At 35.4% G+C, this 19,223-nt stretch overlaps 1 protein-coding gene across 8 annotated transcripts in view; it reads right to left on the reverse strand.

The window, feature by feature from the left end:
• TAX1BP1 (Tax1 binding protein 1) overlaps positions 1 to 19,223 on the reverse strand; it is a 94,309-nt gene that overhangs the window by 40,551 nt on the left and 34,535 nt on the right. For all 8 annotated transcript variants that reach the window (XR_012010769.1, XM_072783659.1, XM_072783658.1 and 5 more), the window contains exons 6-11: positions 13,137 to 13,285; positions 12,959 to 13,049; positions 9,348 to 9,533; positions 2,985 to 3,209; positions 2,241 to 2,387; positions 1,174 to 1,294 (exon numbers count right to left, since the gene is read on the reverse strand). Coding sequence is in view for 7 of the 8 variants with exons in the window: in XM_072783659.1 (XP_072639760.1) it covers positions 1,174 to 1,294; positions 2,241 to 2,387; positions 2,985 to 3,209; positions 9,348 to 9,533; positions 12,959 to 13,049; positions 13,137 to 13,285 (919 nt within the window). In the remaining variant the exon portion in view is untranslated. The remainder of the gene's footprint in view (positions 1 to 1,173; positions 1,295 to 2,240; positions 2,388 to 2,984; positions 3,210 to 9,347; positions 9,534 to 12,958; positions 13,050 to 13,136; positions 13,286 to 19,223) is intronic.

Consider the following 19,223-nt stretch of genomic DNA (forward strand, 5'->3'; position numbering starts at 1 on the left):
ATTAAAAATTACTTTGCCCCTTAAATTATCTTCTTGCTCAGAATAACAAAGGTCAGTATACTGTGAAATAAATGAAATACTAAAGGAGAGAAATATCTGAAAACATCTATTCATACACTCAATAAAAATAAGATAAATTCAACATGAGAATTTAAATGTTAGTTTGTCCAGAAACAAGCTCACATTCAATAATGAAAAGGACTATTTTTTTTAACTAACTAAAAATAGTTTTTAAATGGCACACTTGTTCTCTTCATATAACTAAACAGGATAAATAGAAAGCCATACTCTGATAAAACACCTAAGTCATTTTTCTAGTCCTTCATTACTATTCTTCATGTCTTATTAAGTAAATAATTTACACAACACCACTCTAGATACGAGAGAGGATGTACAGAAATGGAAGTCAGGATCCTGTTCAACAGTGGCTGAACCTAATTAAATATTTAGTAACATGGGAAATTTATAATACATTTAAAAAGTCTACAACAGCAACTACTCCAAACACTACACAAGGAAATGTATTTTTATATACTCTAGTGCCGATTTTCATAATTGTCAAATCTCTTCACATAAGGTGAAAAAAATTAGGCCAAGTGAAAACCTAGAGTTAATTCATATTTTCATTTCATATATTCACTAGATCTTTCTAATCTGTTCTATAAATTAATAAACTAATAAAAATTTAACTGATCTACCAACAGGTACACTAACCAGAAAGTACCCTAATGATCTCAAGAAGTCAGACACACACAAAAGAAGAAAACCATGAACAGAACAGGGGATTTATTTTTCCCCCAACAGAATTATACAATTAAAGCTCCCATAAACGCTTCAAAATTCCATAGATTTAGTGGAATAGTAATTAAAAATTCAACACTGGCTTTTTGTCCTATAGCCTAAGGGCTATCAGCATTTAAGCTTATAAACTACAGCTCATTTAATACTTATGAATTCTCTCATGAAGATAAATACTAGGTTCACATATTTTGTATATTTCACATGCATGACTTTCTTACTTTTAGGCCCCTACTTTATTTTTGCCTTAATTCTCTCACTTGTAAGAATTTTTAGAAGCTCCCTTAAATTCATATACCTGGAACAAGGAAGTATAAAGTAAGTATCAATATTGTCAAGGCAGGACAGTATGCAAAAGGTCTAAACAATTTTTACCTGCTGAAGGTGCTGGCTTTACATCTATAGTAGAGGCAATAGTAGCTGGGTCTGTGTTTATTGAGGCATCATTCACTTTTTGCTGATTCCCAATTTTCTTTAAGACACTGTTGCTATTGGCCTATTCAAAATGTTAACAATAAATTATTATAGGAGTTTTATGTCCTTCCTTCAGTAACTGCCATATAAAGAAATTCTGAGAAGTTGACAAAGCTGCTACTGCATTTTAAAGGCCAACAAAGACTAAAGGTAACAACATATATCATTCTCTACTAAGTGACCGAAGTATTATAAAAGAGAAAAATTTTACTTTGGTTTTCATTGACAAACCATCAAAATACCACCAAAACAAGACACAGAAAACTCCTAAGTCATCTACTGCAAAATCATAATATACTTACAGGCCCCAAACCAAAAGACATACATGTGGGTCATACTTAAGATATTTTTTCACAAAAGCCTTCCTAGCTTAACACATGCATTTCTATGAAAAAATCTGTACCAGGCAGCCCAAGTGGCTCAGTTGGCTAACTGTTTTGCCTTCAGCTCATATCATGATCGTAGAGTCCTGGAATCGAGCTCATCAGGCTCCCTGCTCAGCAGGAGTCTGATTTTTCCCTCTTCTTTTCCCTCTGCCTCTTTCCCCAATTTGTGCTCTAATACATTTTTTAAAAAGGGGGGATTTAGAGGGAAATGGTCAAGAAAAGAGGACCCTCCTTCCTATCTTTTTTTCCTGCTGCTGCCCTGTTTTCCTCTGCTGGTTTTCCAGCAAATAAGAATTCTAGATTAAAAAAGGTATGAATCACTACAATATTAGACCAATGACTTCAAAGCAGACCACTAACTTCAAATCAGCAGAGATAAATAATATTAAAAAGGTTGATATTTAGAATATTATAAATCTGGGGGCACTTGGCTGGCTCAGTTGGAAGAGTATATGACTCGATCTCAGGGTCATGAATTCGAGCCCCATGTGGGATGCAGAGATTACTTAAATAAATCAAAGCTTTAGAATATAAATTTGATTTGTAAAGAAAAATATTAGATATGTGTTCAATTGTCCTTACTGATTGGTCTGAAAGTTTGTTTATTTGTTTCTGGAGCCTCTGGCATTCCTTGAATTTTTCTTTATAATGATCTGCTGCCATCTGAAGACGAAGTTTCAAATCTTCAACTTCTCTTCTCAGTTCGTGTTCCAGTGTATCAGTCTTTTCCTATGACAAAAATACACATACACTTCCTCTCAAAAAAAAAAAAAGGTTAAAAATCTCCGATCTCATAATGTAATAGTAAATTCCAACTTCATTTTCACTTTCTTCTTTCTGGCTTTTAATTTTTATTTGTTTTGGAGTTTTGGCAACAGAGCCACAATTAGCTCCTAATAAATTCAGCTTTATATTCTTAGGATCAAGGTTCATTAAAAAACTAGAGAAGAACAATCCACCTCCTGAGGAGTAAGTATTACCCTGTTAAATAACCATAATACCACTTTATGAAGCTAATAAATAAGAAATTCCAAATAAAGCAATATACAACTGACATCAGAAAGTTTAACAATAAAACAATAATAGAGCAGCTTAAAAAAAAAAAAATAATAGAGCAGCTTACTAACCATTAGGCATTTGCCTGCATAAGTTTTTCTTAAAGCTTACATAAATTTCAACCCAAGGAGTTACAATGACTAAATGAAATGAATGGAAATTTAAATTTCTGTGATAAGGAATCTGACCTTATTTTGATATACTTGTTCTCTTCTGTAAGCTTGTAGTGAGTTTTTGATCAAAATGAAAATTCAAAATTAACCACTTTACCTGGTCTTTTTTCACAGCATTCAGTTTAAGTTCTGCCAGTGCATCAGCTAACTGCTTTTTTACTTTCTCATTTTCCAAGCGTGCAGTATGCAGATCTGCCATTGTTTTATCTCGCACATTTACAGCATCACTAAGTTCTTTTGCCAGAAAGACAACTTCTTGCCGAGTTGCCTGGACCTGTTCCTCTGCTTTACGAAGTTGCTCTTTCAAAAAAAAGGTATCTTCCTGAAGAAAAGCAGATAAATATATTTGTAATAAAGCTATTAAAATAAAAACAGGAGAAACAATTTTTATTCATATTTCAAAAGATCTAAAACTTCAAATTAACTATTTTTTATTCCTTAGATGAAAGTACATAAATCTATAAAAAACTTAAGATATGACTCTGTTAGAGTCCATGTAACAACCCAATGCACTCAGTATCTCTATTACTTTAAATACATGTAAACTGAAGTTCAGAAGTCAAGCAACGTGCCCAGTACTTAAAAGCCCTAGCTTAAATGGGAATTCAAATGAAAGCTCCTGTCCCCAGGGACGCCTGGGGTGGCTCAGCGGTTGAGTGTCTGCCTTTTGGCTCAGGACATGATCCCAAAGTCCCGGGATCGAGTCCCACATCGGGGTTCCTGCATGGAGCCTGCTTCTCCCTCTGCCTATCTCTCTGCGTCTCTCTCTCTCATATGAATAAATAGGAAGGGAGGAGAGGGGAGGGGAGGGGAGGGGAGGGGAGGGGAGGGGAGGGGAGGGGAGGGGAGGGGAAAGGAAGGGAAAGAAGAAAGAAAGAAAAGAAAGAAGAAAGAAAGAGAAAGAAAGAAAGAAAGAAAGAAAGAAAGAAAGAAAGAAAGAAAGAAAGAAAGAAAGAGAAAGAAAGAGAAAGAAAAAGAAAAAGAAAAAGAAAAAGAAAGAAAGAAAGAAAGAAAGAAAGAAAGAAAGAAAGAAAGAAAGAAAGAAAGAAAAAGAAAAGAGAGAAAGAGGAAAGAGAGAAAAGAAAAGGAAAGAAAAAGAAAGAAAAAGCTCCTGTCTCCAAGAACCTTTAATGACTGGAAATACTGACCCTCATTTTTTAAATAATTACCAACAAGAATAATTTCAAAAACTTGTCATTCCAAAAATTATGGTTAAAATAAATCTATTAACTAACTTAAAACATTTCCAATGTAACATTAATATACTATTACATATCATTCATTATGAAAACACAGAACAGATTTAGAACTTAATTCTAAAAACAAAGTATTGATATGCAAATAGCAAAGATGAAGCACTAGGAAAGTAAAAATTAACACTGCTTAACCTAAAAGTATCTTTATTTTTTTAGGATCTTATTAGAGAGAGAGAGTGTGCACATGCAGGGTTAAGGTCAGAAAGGAAGGAGGAGAAATAAGACTTCCTCCTGAGCAGGGAACATGATGTGGGGCTCGATTCTAGGACCCTATGATTGTGACCTGGGCTGAACACAGATGCTTAACCGACTGAGCCACCTATGTTCCTCTAAAAAGTATCTTTTAAAAAAGTTAAAATTGCTGGTAAGAAAAAGGGAAGAAAAGTGAAAATTGCCATGATAAAATTATTTCCTTTAATATTATAAGCCCAACAAATCCACTTTAACTTTCCTATTTTTATCTCTGTACTAAAAGTTACAAACTCAAGAAAAGTGCAACTCATTCTTCGTTTTTAAATTCTTAGCTCCTGGAACACCTAGGTGGCTCAGTGGTTGAGCGCCTGCCTTTGGCCCAGGGTGTGACCCTGGAGCCCTGGGATCGAGTCCCACATCAGGCTCCTTGCATGGAGCCTGCTTCTCCTTCTGCCTGTGTCTCTGCCTCTGTGTGTGTGTGTGTGTGTGTGTGTGTGTGTGTGTGTCTCTCATGAACAAATACATAAAATCTTTTTAAAAATCAAATGAATGGGGATCCCTGGGTGGCGCAGCGGTTTGGCGCCTGCCTTTGGCCCGGGGCGCGATCCTGGAGACCCGGGATCGAATCCCACGTCGGGCTCCCGGTGCATGGAGCCTGCTTCTCCCTCTGCCTGTGTCTCTGCCTCTCTCTCTCTCTGTGACTATCATAAATAAATAAAAATTTAAAAAAAAAAAAAAAAAAAAAAAAAAAAAAAAATCAAATGAATGAATGAATGAATGAATTCTTAGCTCCTGAAGCACCAGGCTGGCTTAACTGTGGAGCATGTGACTCTTGGTCTCAGGGTTATAAGCTCAAGCCCCATGCTGGGCACAAAGTCTATTTAAATAAATGAATAAATAAATAGCTCCTTAGAAGAAAATAAATGATTATGTACTGTTAGGTAGAGAAAATCTTTACAGATATTACATTAATAGATCTATGTAAATATCACTAGCTTCTATATGTCAAAAGGAAAAAAAGAAACAACAAAAAACTCGAAATTGTTTGGAATATATTCAGAAAAAGACACAATAATACTGATATAAACATATTTTCTAGTCAACAAGAAAAAAACTCTCCCCCCTCCCCCCAAAAAAATTCATTTCATGGAATGACCATGAAATTTTTTTTAAAAGAAAAGGCCATTATGCAGATTAAAAAAAAAAAACTCCTCAACAAAGAAGTTAAAACAAATACCATTTTCTTTCAACTGACAAAGATTCAAAAACAGGAATACTCCAATATTTTGATGACATTAGGGAAATTAGCACATTTATAAACCGGTGGGCTATGTATCTGTAAGTAGTATAGTTTCTCATCAGATTTTTACAACATTCACAACACCGTTAAAAAGCACATAACAACAACAACAATAAAAAGCACTTAACTTCTGATCTAGCAGTTTTATTTTCATGAGTTTCAAGAAAATAAAAAGTATGTACATAAGTTTAGCTTCACAGGGATTCAGTATCATTACTAAAATAATGAAAAATTATTAAAAATTGAAAATAAGTAATAGGAGAATTTACTATAAATTCTACAATATATCCTTCACACAATGAAAGTCTGTGCTGCCATTACAAACTGGAGTATATATATACAATGGGGTATTTTTTTAAAGCAATTTGAAAATAACTATGAAATTATTCTGGTATGTATGTGAGCCTACATATCTGTAGGAGGAGGTTTACCTCAGCATGCTTATAAAAGCTAAAGATTGTACACAACAAAAAACAATCACATACTACAACACAGCTATTAAATAAAACAAGGGATTCTATGCAGCTGTTATAGCAACTGCAGAAGACCTATATGGGTACTCATACTGTAAGATGTCCAGATACTCTATAAAAAAATTTTTATGCCTTTTTTTTTTAAAAAAACATTTTCGTTATCTATTCACGCAAGACACACAGAGAGAAGCAGAGACACAGGCAGAGGGAGAAGCAGACTCCATGCAGGGAGCCGGATTCAGGAGTCAATCCAGGACTCCAGGATCATGCCCCAGGGCTGAAGGCAGACACTCAACCACTGAGCCACCCACCCAGGTGTCCCTCTATAAAATTTTCTTAAAAGGTTTTAGAACATTATATATATTCTTAGTTTATATAAAAATGTAAATTCTATATGTACATTCATAGATTTCTAGAAAAATTTAAAATTCTCTAAGACCTATCTGGGAAGGGATAAGGGTTATTTTTACTTTATATCCTTTATATTTTACAGATTTATTTGAATTATGATATAACCATGACCTTGTACTGCTTTACAAAAAAAACTTTAAGTTGTAACAATTAATGGGGCTCCTGGCTGATTCACTTGACTCTTGATCTCAGGGTCATGGGTTCAAAGCCCTACATTGGGCATAGAATTTTTTTTAAAAAAAGTTTCACAAGAGTCTATTTTCTCAGGTATTTTTAAACCTGTTGTTTTCCTTACCGAGGTCTTGTTTTCATAGGAAAGAGATGTTAGAGAAAATTTTAGCATTTTAATGAATTAAATACACTTTTCACCTCTGTACTTCCAATGTGCTATATTAAATATCCTGAAAAGTAACTTGGGTGTTAATCATAAATTCTAAATGTCATGCAGAACTGACGTTTTAGGTGTTATATTAGTTACACCTGAGTATATTTAATAGCAAACTACTGAAAATGAAATAATACTCATTCATAAAAGAAATATATCAGGGTAAACCTGCCCAATCTAGTATTGCGAAGCCATTTAAAAAAATTCGAAGATATCTCCCTGAACAGATATGGAGTAATTTTTTTCAGTTTATATTATTCTATTTTAAAAAGGTGCAAAAAGTATATCATGGCAATTTTTTTTTAAGAGAGAAGGCAATAGACAAAAGTTTGTGCACATACACATGCTTATTTTTGCAGAAAGAAACAGGAGGGGGGTACCTGCATGGCTCAGTCATTAAGCGTCTGCCTAAGGATCAGGTCATGATCCCAGGGTCCTGGGATAAAGCCCCACATCAGGATCCTGGGCTGGAGCACAATATCAGCCTCCCTGCTCAGCGGGGAGTCTGCTTCTCCCTCTTCCTCTGCCCCTCCCCTTGCTCATTCTCTCCCAAGTAAATAAATCTTCTAAAAATTTTTACAAAACTAAACAGGAGGATAAACTGGAAACTAATGAAAATGTTTTTTAAAGATTTTTATTTATTTTTTCATGAGAGACACACAGAGGGAGAGAGGCAGAGACACAGGCAGAAGGAGAAGCAGGCTCCATATAGGGAGCCCAACGTGGGACTCGATCCCGGGACTCCAGGATCACGACCTGAGCCAAAGGTAGACACTCAACCACTGAGCCACCCAGGCGTCCCAAAAATGTTTTTAAATATGGGTATAAGGGCTTTTTAGGGAAGACAGACATCAGAGTAAATTTTTTTATAATTGTTTTTACTTTTGAATGATGCAACTATTTAATATATTCAAAACAAAATTCAATCAAAAGGTTCAGAGAGTAAAATCTAATCTTAGAATTATTGCAAATAAAAGTTAAGCTGTATAAATATTCACTGTCCATAAATGTTAAAAAGTTAATTCAAATAACTGTTGAACACAGTACTCTGTACATCCTTACTGAAATAAAATCTAAGAAAAAGGCTTGAAAGAATTTTATTTAGAAGACATAGTTGGGAGTGGTTCAACACTTCTGAAACTATTGGTGTGTGTAACAGGGTAGACTACTTGAATAAATATAATGATATGTTGGAAACAAGGGCTCTCACAGAGAGAAGAGATAAATATGGAATGGAGGAAGAGAAGGAAGAATCATAAAGTACTGAATCTGAATTGGAGAGAACTATACAAAGACTTTAAATGTTTGTCCAACGAAAATGCAAAGAAGCAAAGGCCCCTAGTAGCAACAGGATCCAATATGAAAATACCAAAATACTATTAATTTCACAATATTCCACCCTCTTCCTCTGTCCTTCCCCCTGCTCACGTTCCAAAATAAAATCTTAAAAAAAAAAAAGTCTAGAACAGCTCCCTGGCTAAATATGAGACAATCTGGGTATGAAAAAGAATAATGATGATGTATGATACACTGAACAAAAAAGAATCCCTAAGTCCACAGTGATATGAAAAGAAGGGAGAGGGCAACAGAGAACCTCACTATAAAAGAACACCTACTAATAAATGTAAAATAGTAATTTTTTTTAAATCACCATTTTGTAATCATTAATGTAATAGTAACTGATGCAGGTGAAAATCATCAAGGAATAAAAACCATTAGGTGAAAGGCTACTGGGGACAAGGATGTTCGTATCATCTCCAAGTATTGTCCTACATATTACTCAATAATCATAAAGAAGGAAAAAGCACCAATATAATAGATTCAGGCAGACATAACTTTAAACAAATTATTAAACCTAATGTCAAGAACAGAATTGACATTATGTGACTTTTGATAACACTTCAGCAGAATTTATAAAAATCATTTATGCCTTTTCTTGACAAAAAAAAAAAAAGTTTGACCTGAATCTAATCATAAAGAAATGATATATAAATACAGATTACAGACCATTTTCTCACACAAGCCTGAATTCTTCAAAATTATCAATGTCATTAAAAAATAACAAGGATAGGGTCTCTGTTCTAGATTAGAGCAAACCAAGAACACAATAATCAAATTAATGTGTGATCTTTACCCCTGGGTCAAGAAATTTTAAAGGTTATATAGAAACATTTGGGACAATTTGAATATACTAAAACTATATACAGGAATGAATATTATCTTATGAATGTTGTATTTCTTAAATATGTTAATGGTTTTGGTGGTTATACGGAATAATGTACTTGTTGACAAGGAAGACATGCTAACATACTTAAGATGTAATGTCATAATCCCTCTAAATTTGAAATTTTTCAAGAGAAAAGGTTGAGGACAGATTAAAAACCACTATATTTAATAGACATAGGTTTTACAATCTTCAAATACATATTGCAAAAGTACTTACCTTACTTGAGGTTGTAAGCAAGAAAGCCCTTTGCAGATTTTCCTTTTCAGCCAAACAGAACTGCAGCCTGCCAATCTCTTCTTTGAAATGAGTAATCATGCTTTCTTTGTTCCCATCTAAATTCTTCAAAGTCTGGACCTCTGACACCAGTTTGGTATTTTCTATTTCGGTATTCTTCAGATGTACCTGTAACAGTGCTTGAAAATGTCAAGAAAACTCTAGTTCCAAAACTAAATTTCTCAAACTTCAAAATACCAATGTTTCTCTCTAACCTAAGTATGATCAAGGAATTGGAAGACTTACTAGACAGGGAGTCAAGAGACTCAAGGTGTATCAAATGACTAATATACAGGAACAGAACATAGCCTAAGTTTGAGTTTTTGTTTTTAATTTTTCATAGAGGTTATATATCTAAGGTCTAACAACATTACCTGACCTCTTAAGTCTTTTCCATTGATTTAATAAATTTAAGTTCTCTTTAAAAATGCAAACCGATTTGGTTGTTCTTTTGGAGGAACAAATTATTTTATAGGTATAATCAGAAAGGCATGGTGAGATTCTGGAACACTGAAGAGGTACATTCAAGAACATCTTAGGGGTGGCTGAGTGGCTAAACGGTTGAACAGCTGTCTTCGGCTCAGGACATGATCCTGCACCAAGCTCCCTGCAGGGAGCCTGCTTCTCCCTCTGCCTAGGTCTCTGCCTCTTCTCTGTGTCTCTCATGAATAAATAAATAAAATCTTTTTTTAAAAAAAAGTGTTTTATCAATTCCTCTAAATTCTGACAGGACAGGGACAGGTCATATGATCTCATAGGGGCTAGAGGAGAGAAACAAAAGGAATCGCCCTGGTTATTTATATAAGCCACCTGAAAGGGAAAGCCTGTTTCTGAGATGAACAATATAATGAGGTCTTATCATAGTAAGTATAGTCTCCTTGCCATTAAAAAAAAAGAAAGAGGGCAGCCCTGGTGGCGCAGCGGTTTAGCGCCGCCTGCAGCCCGGGGTGTGATCCTGGAGACCCGGGATCGAGTCCCACATCGGGCTTGCTGCGTGGAGCCTGCTTCTCCCTCTGCCTGTGTCTCTGCCTGTCTCTCTCTCTCTCTATGTGTCTCTATGAATAAATAAATAAAATCTTTTAAAAAAACAAATAAAAATAAAAATAAAAATAAAAATAAAAAAAGAAAGAAAAAAACCCACAAAACAAAAATCTCTAAGGAAGTTTTACTTCCAATTTTTGCGGATACACACATACAAATGAAATACTGCTTGGAACACTGGGAGGCTGGGGGAAAGTATATGCAAATGGAAATTCTGATGTCACTTTGATCCCAAGTGATAAGCTTATGGAAAACTAGAGATATTACCATACTATAAAAGAATAAATCCCTAAGGCACCTCATTCTTTCCCTTCCTTCCTTACTGCCCAGTCTTTTGCAAAGGACTCATCATTCAGATGTAAAACACACACAAGTCTGCAGAAGGTGAAAAAAAGCAAAGTATAAGGGATAATTTAGAGCAGTAAAGGAAAAATGCTGAATTTACCTTAAAATGTGCTTGTTAACCCTCTACAAAACATCAGAAGTCCTAGTCTCAGGACAGAAAGAAAAAGCAGGATGTAAATAACATCTTTAAGGATAGATCTTTCTCTTTCCAAAATAACTCTCCTAGTTGTCATTCATTACACCTCTTCAGCATCACTGTTTTAACTTAAGGACCTTCCTAAACCCTTCCCAATACTAAAGAGAAGGCCTTCAGAATTCATCTCATTATTGAATTGAAATGACTGAAGACATACACATTCAATCTTATTTATTATCTCCCACTGTGCTAAGAAAAAATAAAAGCAATTATCCACAGAGAAATAATGCTAAGGTCTTTTCCTGGCAACAAAACTGAAATATTCTCAGTGAAATTCATTGAGTAAAAAATTATTCAAGATGCCAAATTTTCGCTTAAGAAGTGCTTTACAACTTTAAAAATAAACTGCATTTGGAGGAGGTTTGCAAAAACACTGTATAAACAGTAATCCAATTGTATCAATTTTTCTAGATGTATTTATTATTTCCCCTTTTCACAAAATGTGTTCAAAAACCAAACATTATTTTGGGGCATATTTTCTTAAAGGGTCAAATCGTAAAATCGTAAAATCACCCACCAGTGAATCATGTTTTGGGAGTGACAAACATACATGCATGCATGTACGCACACCCTGGGGATAAGCTATTCAAGAAATAAAATGAGTTTAACACAGTATGTAAAATGTCCCCATCCATCCTTTCTGTCCTAAGGTGTATGGTGTATTCAAGACCTACCTTCTAAAATAGCAAAAACAAAAACAAAACAAAACCACCTTGACTTGAAAAATAAAAAGGAAGGGGACACCTGGGTGGCTCAGTGGTTGAGCATCTTGGGGTGTGATTCCAGAGTTGCAGGATCTAGTCCCACATTAGGCTAGTCCCACATTCTCCCTCTGCCTATGTCTCTGCCTCTCTCTCATGAATGAATAAAATCTTTAAAAAAATTTCCTCATCTGGAAATGCCTTCAAGAACTGCTGTTAGCTACTTAAGATAAATGTCTCAATTTATATTTACATTATTGGTAATTAAGCTAACCATTCTATTTCCAAATCATTCAAAAAAGAAAAACTTCAGAAGGTGAGGATTAGAACATTTTTTTAAATGACATTTTCTGAAGAATATTCTCAAAGTCAAACTTTAAAACATGACAATTGTCACTGAAATTAATGCTCTAAAACATATGGTGTTCCTAAAAGGGGAAACATTTGGTTTTATAAATTCTGATAAACATTAGGTAACTTGTTACTTTGACTTATTATGTATCACCTGCTAAGTAACTAAAATACCAGCAATTCCCTGAAAACTTTTAGGGACTACACACTTGAGAGGTAGTTTTCAAATAGATCCCCAAATCCTCTGATACTTCTCTGCAAGAAGGGAAGCCCAACTCCCCTCTCCTTAAGTAGTGGCTTGAGCCAAGTGACTGGGCTTCTAATGAGCAAGATAAAGTAGAAGAAATAACATTCAACTTTGGTGACTAGGTCATAAAGTACACTAGGACTTCCTATTTGCTCTCTTGGAGAGCTCACTCCAAGGGAAACTGGCTGCCATGCTGTGAAAACATTCAAGCAGCCACTGAAGATGCCACATAGCCCACACAGCAAGAAACTGAAGGGCATCCTGTCAAGAGTCATTTGTGTGAGCCACCTTGACTGCAGATCCTCCAGTTCCAATTAAGCCTGTAGCTGACTATAGCCCTAGTCAACATCCTAAATGCAAATGACCAAGACATCCTAAGCCAAAACCATGTAGCTAAGCTCCTTCCAAGCTCCTGACCACTGAATTTCAGAGTAATTTGTTACACAGCAATAGATAACAAATAAAAATGAAATTAAGGGCAGCCCGGGTGGCTCAGTGGTTTAGTGCCACCTTCAGCCCAGGGTGTGATCCTGGAGACTCGGATCGAGTTCCACGTCAGGCTCCCTGCATGGAGCCTGCTTCTCTCTCTGCCTATGTCTCTGCCTCTCTCTGTCTCTGTCTCTGATGAATAAATAAATAAAATCTTTTTTAAAAAATGAAAGTAATAAAGTACCTTATAAAGTTCCTTCTCATCCTTTTCTGTCTTCAATTGACATTCCAGTTGTTCTCTTTCATACTGTGCTTTCCTGAGTTTATCCTTTAAACTGAGTTAAAGTAACATTAATATAGACCAAAAAAATTCATTGAAACATTTCTGAAACAAAAGTATTGTTGAAAACCATCAGAAATACCTGTCTAATTCAGTTTCTTTTTCAATTGCTTTATGTGTCACTGACACAATATCTTCTTCAAGTTGGAGAGCTTTGGATGTAGCATCATTGTATCTCTTCTTAAACTCTTCATTTTCTGTTTTTAAGCTTTGTGATACTTCAATAAGATCCTTAGAAACAACAAAGTATTTTGAGAAATGTAACTTCTAAAACAAATGTGCATATCTTGCAATATCCCATATTTGTCCCCTCTAAAGTCTATAAACTAAGATTAAAAAACTAAACCTGAGACTGAAGGTTACATTCTACTTTTCGTATACCAAATTAAACATTTATTAATTTTTTTCAGACTTCCCATATACCCTGTTTGTTGATTCCACAAGCTTCTCCACCAGAGGGCAGGCAAAAATGAGAAAAAAAAATTTTAGTCACTTTCATTTTTGACATCATACTTTTCAATGCTACTCTAGTGATAAATCAGTTTCATATGATACTATCACAGTTAACACCTTCTCAAAAAAACGAAAAACAAAATATCCTTCTCTTCTAGCACAGATTCATTAAGTGCCACCAATAATTATACCAAAATACTAATTTAAGGTATGTGCCTGAAGCGACGTTACTAATGATCTGATCACTCTGGGACTCAGAGGCCTGAATATGCAAAGAAACAGAAATATAAAAGTAGTAAATGCAATAAAAAAGTTTCTATTTAAAATATATTCCACCACAAACAATTTAAAAGTTATAAAAATTTTAACACATTAAGACAATTAAGGAACTTACAAGAACCTGATCAAGCTCCTCTCTAAATTCATTTCATGATCTGTAACATGAAGATAAAGCTTTTTCTCCCTAGCTAATAAAATCATGAGAATCAAATTTAACAATGTATATGGAGGTACTTTGTTATGAAAACCTATACATCAAAGAACTGATAAGAAATTATTTTGTTAAAAAATGATTTTAAAACTTCCCATAATGAAAGTGCCACCCACCTAGGCAACAGAAGCTAAAGTAAAGCACCATGTTTATAATTGAAACATAAGAAACGTTATATAGTATTTATAAGCCACTTTGATTTTCATAAAGTGAAATATCACTTAAAATATATTGCTAGAATATGAAAATTACTGTGTTGCATCTACACTTCATTTAAAAACTCGTCACAATAATGGTCAGATATATTCTGCTGGTTTTATTTTTGCTCAGCAAATGTTTCCTTACTAAATTTGCAATATTAAAGATTGTTACATAAAACTAAATGCTTATCATGCTGAGTAAAGTAAACGTCAATGGGAGAAAGACAACCATATGGTTTCACTCATAATGTGAAAAATAAGAAATAGTCAAAAGATCATAAGGGAAAGGAGGAAAACTGAGTGGGGAAAAATTAGAAAGGAAGACAAACCATGACAAACTCCTAACTCTGGGAAACGAAGGGCTGCAGAAGGGGAGGTGGTGGGTGGGGGAATAGAGTAACTGGATGACAGGCATTAAGGAGGGCACATGATGAGATGAGCAATGGGGGTTATACTATATGTTGGCAAACTGAATTTAAATAAAGTAAAAAACTAAGTGCCTTTCTGATTCCAATGACAACACCATAGAAATAAGTAACATTCCCTCTGCTGTAAACTGTTGTCAATATCCAATGATTCTTGCAAATCTTAAAAAATGTGATAGAGAGCAAATGGGGGCCCACAGCAGACTCCAGAGGCGGGGCTCCATCCCAGGACCCTGGAATTATGACCTGAGCCAAAGGCAAACACAATAGACTGAGCCATCCAGACGCCCCAATTCTGCAAATCTGACACATTTTTCAGTTATCTGTCTTGCTGATTTATAAAGAGAGCCAAAGAGGTTTCTAAACAGTTTTTTGTTTTTGTTTTTTAATTTTGTATTGTTAGTTTTGCCACATGCTCTCTTGGCACTGCAAATAGGCTACAGATTTTATCCAGGTATCTCTTCTTTCAAGAAGACCACATTGCCTAGAATCTATAATTATTGAAGTTCCATAACAGGTAAACAACATTCTAAAAGTGTATGGGGGCAAAACTAGAGAAGATTCATAAGCAACTAAATGCAAAACAAGAACTTAATCCTTTATCTAGGAGCCAGTTAACTTTACAGTGAGTCACAAATTAATTCTAATGTAACTTAACAGTCTTAGAATCTTTTCCTGTTACCCATAAAAGCACCTAAGCTTCTCAGCATCCATACCTATTTTCTAATGGCATGAAAATGCTAAAGATTATTCTTCAGGCTACTAGTTTTCTTGTATGAGTGAAGCATTACATCTCAATTTGGCTAAGTCTTTTCACAGCATGAAAATGACATACAACTAAAAATCCTGCTTTCTTTAAAGCTGACTTTAAAAAAAATAAAATTTAGAATACAATTTTTGAAAAACACTTGAAATTTGAGAGATCCATTCAGTCAATATTTGCAAATCATGCCCCAAAACTAATTCTATTAAAGTAACACTTAGACTAAGTCTGCTACACTGTGCATCAAGATAAAAATAAGGCAAAAGGAGACTAAGAGACGGGCATCTCAAATTCATGTAGTGGATTTCTTCCCCTTCTCAAATGTTAAAGAATCCCTACCATGAATCCACTATTGACAATTCTTTCAAGTTGTAATTCTCAAATATGAACGAGAGAAAAAAAATTAGTCACTTATCTGTGTGGATAAACATGCACTAAAAATATCTAAAGTAACAATACACTTATTCTCATGATTGAAAAATAAATTCTGATTACAAATGAATACATTTGGAAAAAACATAGTATCATGGACAACTACTTAAAAAGTATGGTATTCTGGATTCAAATGTATACAGTGGTAAAATTTAGTAAATTAGTAACTGAATACTCTAAACAGCAAATTACTGGCCAAGAGATTATGTTATTTATGGAAGTTGTGAGATTTTAAAGATTTTATTTATTCTAGAGAGAGAAAGAGCATGAGCAAGTGAGGGGAGGGGCAGAAGCAGAGGAAGAGAGAATCGCAAGCAAACTGCACTAAACTCTGGAGCCCGACCAGGGAGCTCAACACAGGGCTCAATCTCACGACCTTGAGATCATAACTTGAGTCAAAATCAAGAATCAGATGTTTAACCAACTCACTGAGCCACCCAAGTGTCCTGGAAATTGCATCATTTTAAAATAAACCTTACTCATCTGATTTAATCTGGCTTTTCTCAAACACTCTGCATCTTGAAACCAACTAAAATACTAAGCTATGCAGATACCTACATAGAATGTAAGTGTACCTTACATTCTATGTAAGGCCAATGCTCAACAAGGCAGATTTTTGAAAAATAGGGATGCCTGGGTGGCTCAGTGGTTGAGGGTCTGCCTTTGGCTCAGGGCATGATCCCGTGGTCCCAGAATCAAGTCTCTCATCGGGCTCCCTGTGGGGATCCTGATCCTCCCTCTGCCTATGTCTCTGATTCTCTCTCTCTCTCTCTCTCATGAATAAATAAATAAAATCTTAAAAAAAAAAAAAAATCACACAACTGATGCCTTGCTGGCTCAGTTGGGCATGCAACTCAATCTCAGGGTGGAGAGTTCAAGTACCACATTGTGGGTAGAGAAATTTAAAATTTTTTAATTTTAAAAAGTTAAAAATCACAAAACTCATCAGGAAAACAAACATGGGAAGAGGAACTGAATAAACATTTTTTCATAAACAATATACAAATGGACAATAGGTACATGAAAAAGGTACTCAACATCACTAAACATCAGGGAAATGCAAATCAAAACCACAGTGAGCTATCTCCTCATATCCGTCAGGATGGCCATCATAAAAAAGTCAAGACAGGGATCCCTGGGTGGCGCAGCGGTTTGGCGCCTGCCTTTGTCCCAGGGCGCGATCCTGGAGACCCGGGATCGAATCCCACGTCAGGCTCCCGGTGCATGGAGCCTGCTTCTCCCTCTGCCTGTGTCTCTGCTTCTCTCTCTCTCTCTCTGACTATCATAAATTTAAAAAAAAAAAAAAAAAAAAAGTCAAGACATAACCAACTCTTGGTGAAGACGTGGAGAAAAGGGAACCTTTGTACACTTTTGGTGTGAGTACTATCGAAAACAATATGGAGGTTCCTCAAAAAATTAAAACTACCATATGATCCAGCAATCTCACTTCTGGGTACATATTGAAAGGAGATAAAACCAGGATACAGAAGAGATCCACACTCCCATTTACTGCAATTTACTGACAATGGTCAAGATACAATCTAAGTGTCTATTAACAGATAAAAGGATAAAGAAGATATGGTACATATATACAATGGAGTACTATTCAACCATGAGAAAGAAAATCCTGTCATCTGCAACAATACATGTGGACCCTGAGTGCACTCTGTTGAATGAAATAAGCCAGACAGAGAAAGACAAACACTGCATAGCACCACTTATATGTAGATTCACTTATATGTACTTAAATTCATACAGAAAAAAGGGGGGGGCCTCCCACGGCTACCAGATAGAAGAAACAGGGAGAGGCTGGTAAAAAGGTACAAAGTTTCACTTATAAGATGAATAAGGTCTAAGGTTCTAATGTATAAAATAGTGACTATACTTAACACTGTACTATTTAACAGAAATTTACTAAGAAAACAGAACTTAAATGCTCTTTAAAAAAAAATAAAAAACATAAATGTGGGACGCCTGGGTGGCTCAGCAATTATTCATCTACCTTGGCTCAGGGAGTGATCCTGGAGTCCCAGGATTGAATCCCACATCAGGCTCCCTGCATGGAGCCTGCTTCTCCCTCTGCCTATGTCTCCGCCCCTTTTTCTGTCTCTCATGAATAAATTAAAAAATCTTAAAATAAAAACTTAAAAAGAGAAATGTGAGTTGACAGATGTGTTAATTAACTAGATAAGAATCCTTTCACAATGTATATGTGTATGTATAGCAAAGCTGAAAAAAATAAACTAGAAAATATCAAAGATACAAGTCTTATAAAACCATAAAAATGCATTATCTTACACTTCTGTATCAATCTATACAAAGATTACGAGCTAGTTTAAACTATACAAATATATTTTAGGAGCAAAGTATTATAAGTTTCCTGAAATTATTACTTAGCAAATCAGGTATAAAATGAAAATTGGCCTTAAAGAAATTTATTGATAGGGGGATCCCTGGGTGGCGCAGCGGTTTAGCGCCTGCCTTTGGCCCAGGGCGCGATCCTGGAGACCCGGGATCGAGTCCCACGTCGGGCTCCCGGTGCATGGAGCCTGCTTCTCCCTCTGCCTATGTCTCTGCCTCTCTCTCTCTCTCTGTGTGACTATCATAAATAAATTAAAATCTTAAAAAAAAAAAAAGAAATTTATTGATATACACACCTAAGTTATAAGGATCACTCCTACAACATTAAAATGAAGCCTCTATAGGGCAGCACCTGGGTGGCTCAGTTGGTTAAGCATCCAACACCTGATTTTGGCTCAGGTCATACTCTCAGGGTTGTAAGACTGGGCCCCTCACTGGACTCTCTCTGTGCTGAGCCTGGAGCCTCCTTTAAGATTCCCTCTCCCGGGGATCACTGGATGGCTCAGCGGTTTAGCTCCTGCCTTTGGCCCAGGGCATGGTCCTGGAGTTCCAGGATCGAGTCCCACATCAGGCTCCTTGCCTAGAGTCTGCTTCTCCCTCTGCCTCTCTCTCTCTCTCTCTGTCACTCATGAATAAATAAATAAAATCTTAAAAAAAAAAAAAAGATTCCCTCTCCCTCTGCTCCTCCCTAATAAAAAATAATATAAAAATAATTTTAAAAAATAAAAGTCTGTGTTTTTTTTTTCCTCAATGATAATCCATTTAAAAAAAAAGTTAGAAAGTCAGTGGTTATCATAGCTTCAAAACTGGTTTTCGGCAATTCTAACATATAAGGATATATATGTACACACACACACATACTCAAGTGTGTGTGTGTGTGTGTGTGTACTTGAGCCAATTCCTATACTAAGCAGTTTAAGTGTCTTAAATTACCTCTGTCCAAAACTCATTATCCAATACAGTAATAAATACAGCTTTAGAAAAGAGAAACCCAAAAATATAAAGAGAAGTCTGCACTAGCCAGAGCCAGCATGAGAAATCTTTC

This window comes from Canis lupus, chromosome 18, assembly GCF_048164855.1.
Source record: "Canis lupus baileyi chromosome 18, mCanLup2.hap1, whole genome shotgun sequence".
Classification (NCBI taxonomy): domain Eukaryota; kingdom Metazoa; phylum Chordata; class Mammalia; order Carnivora; family Canidae; genus Canis; species Canis lupus.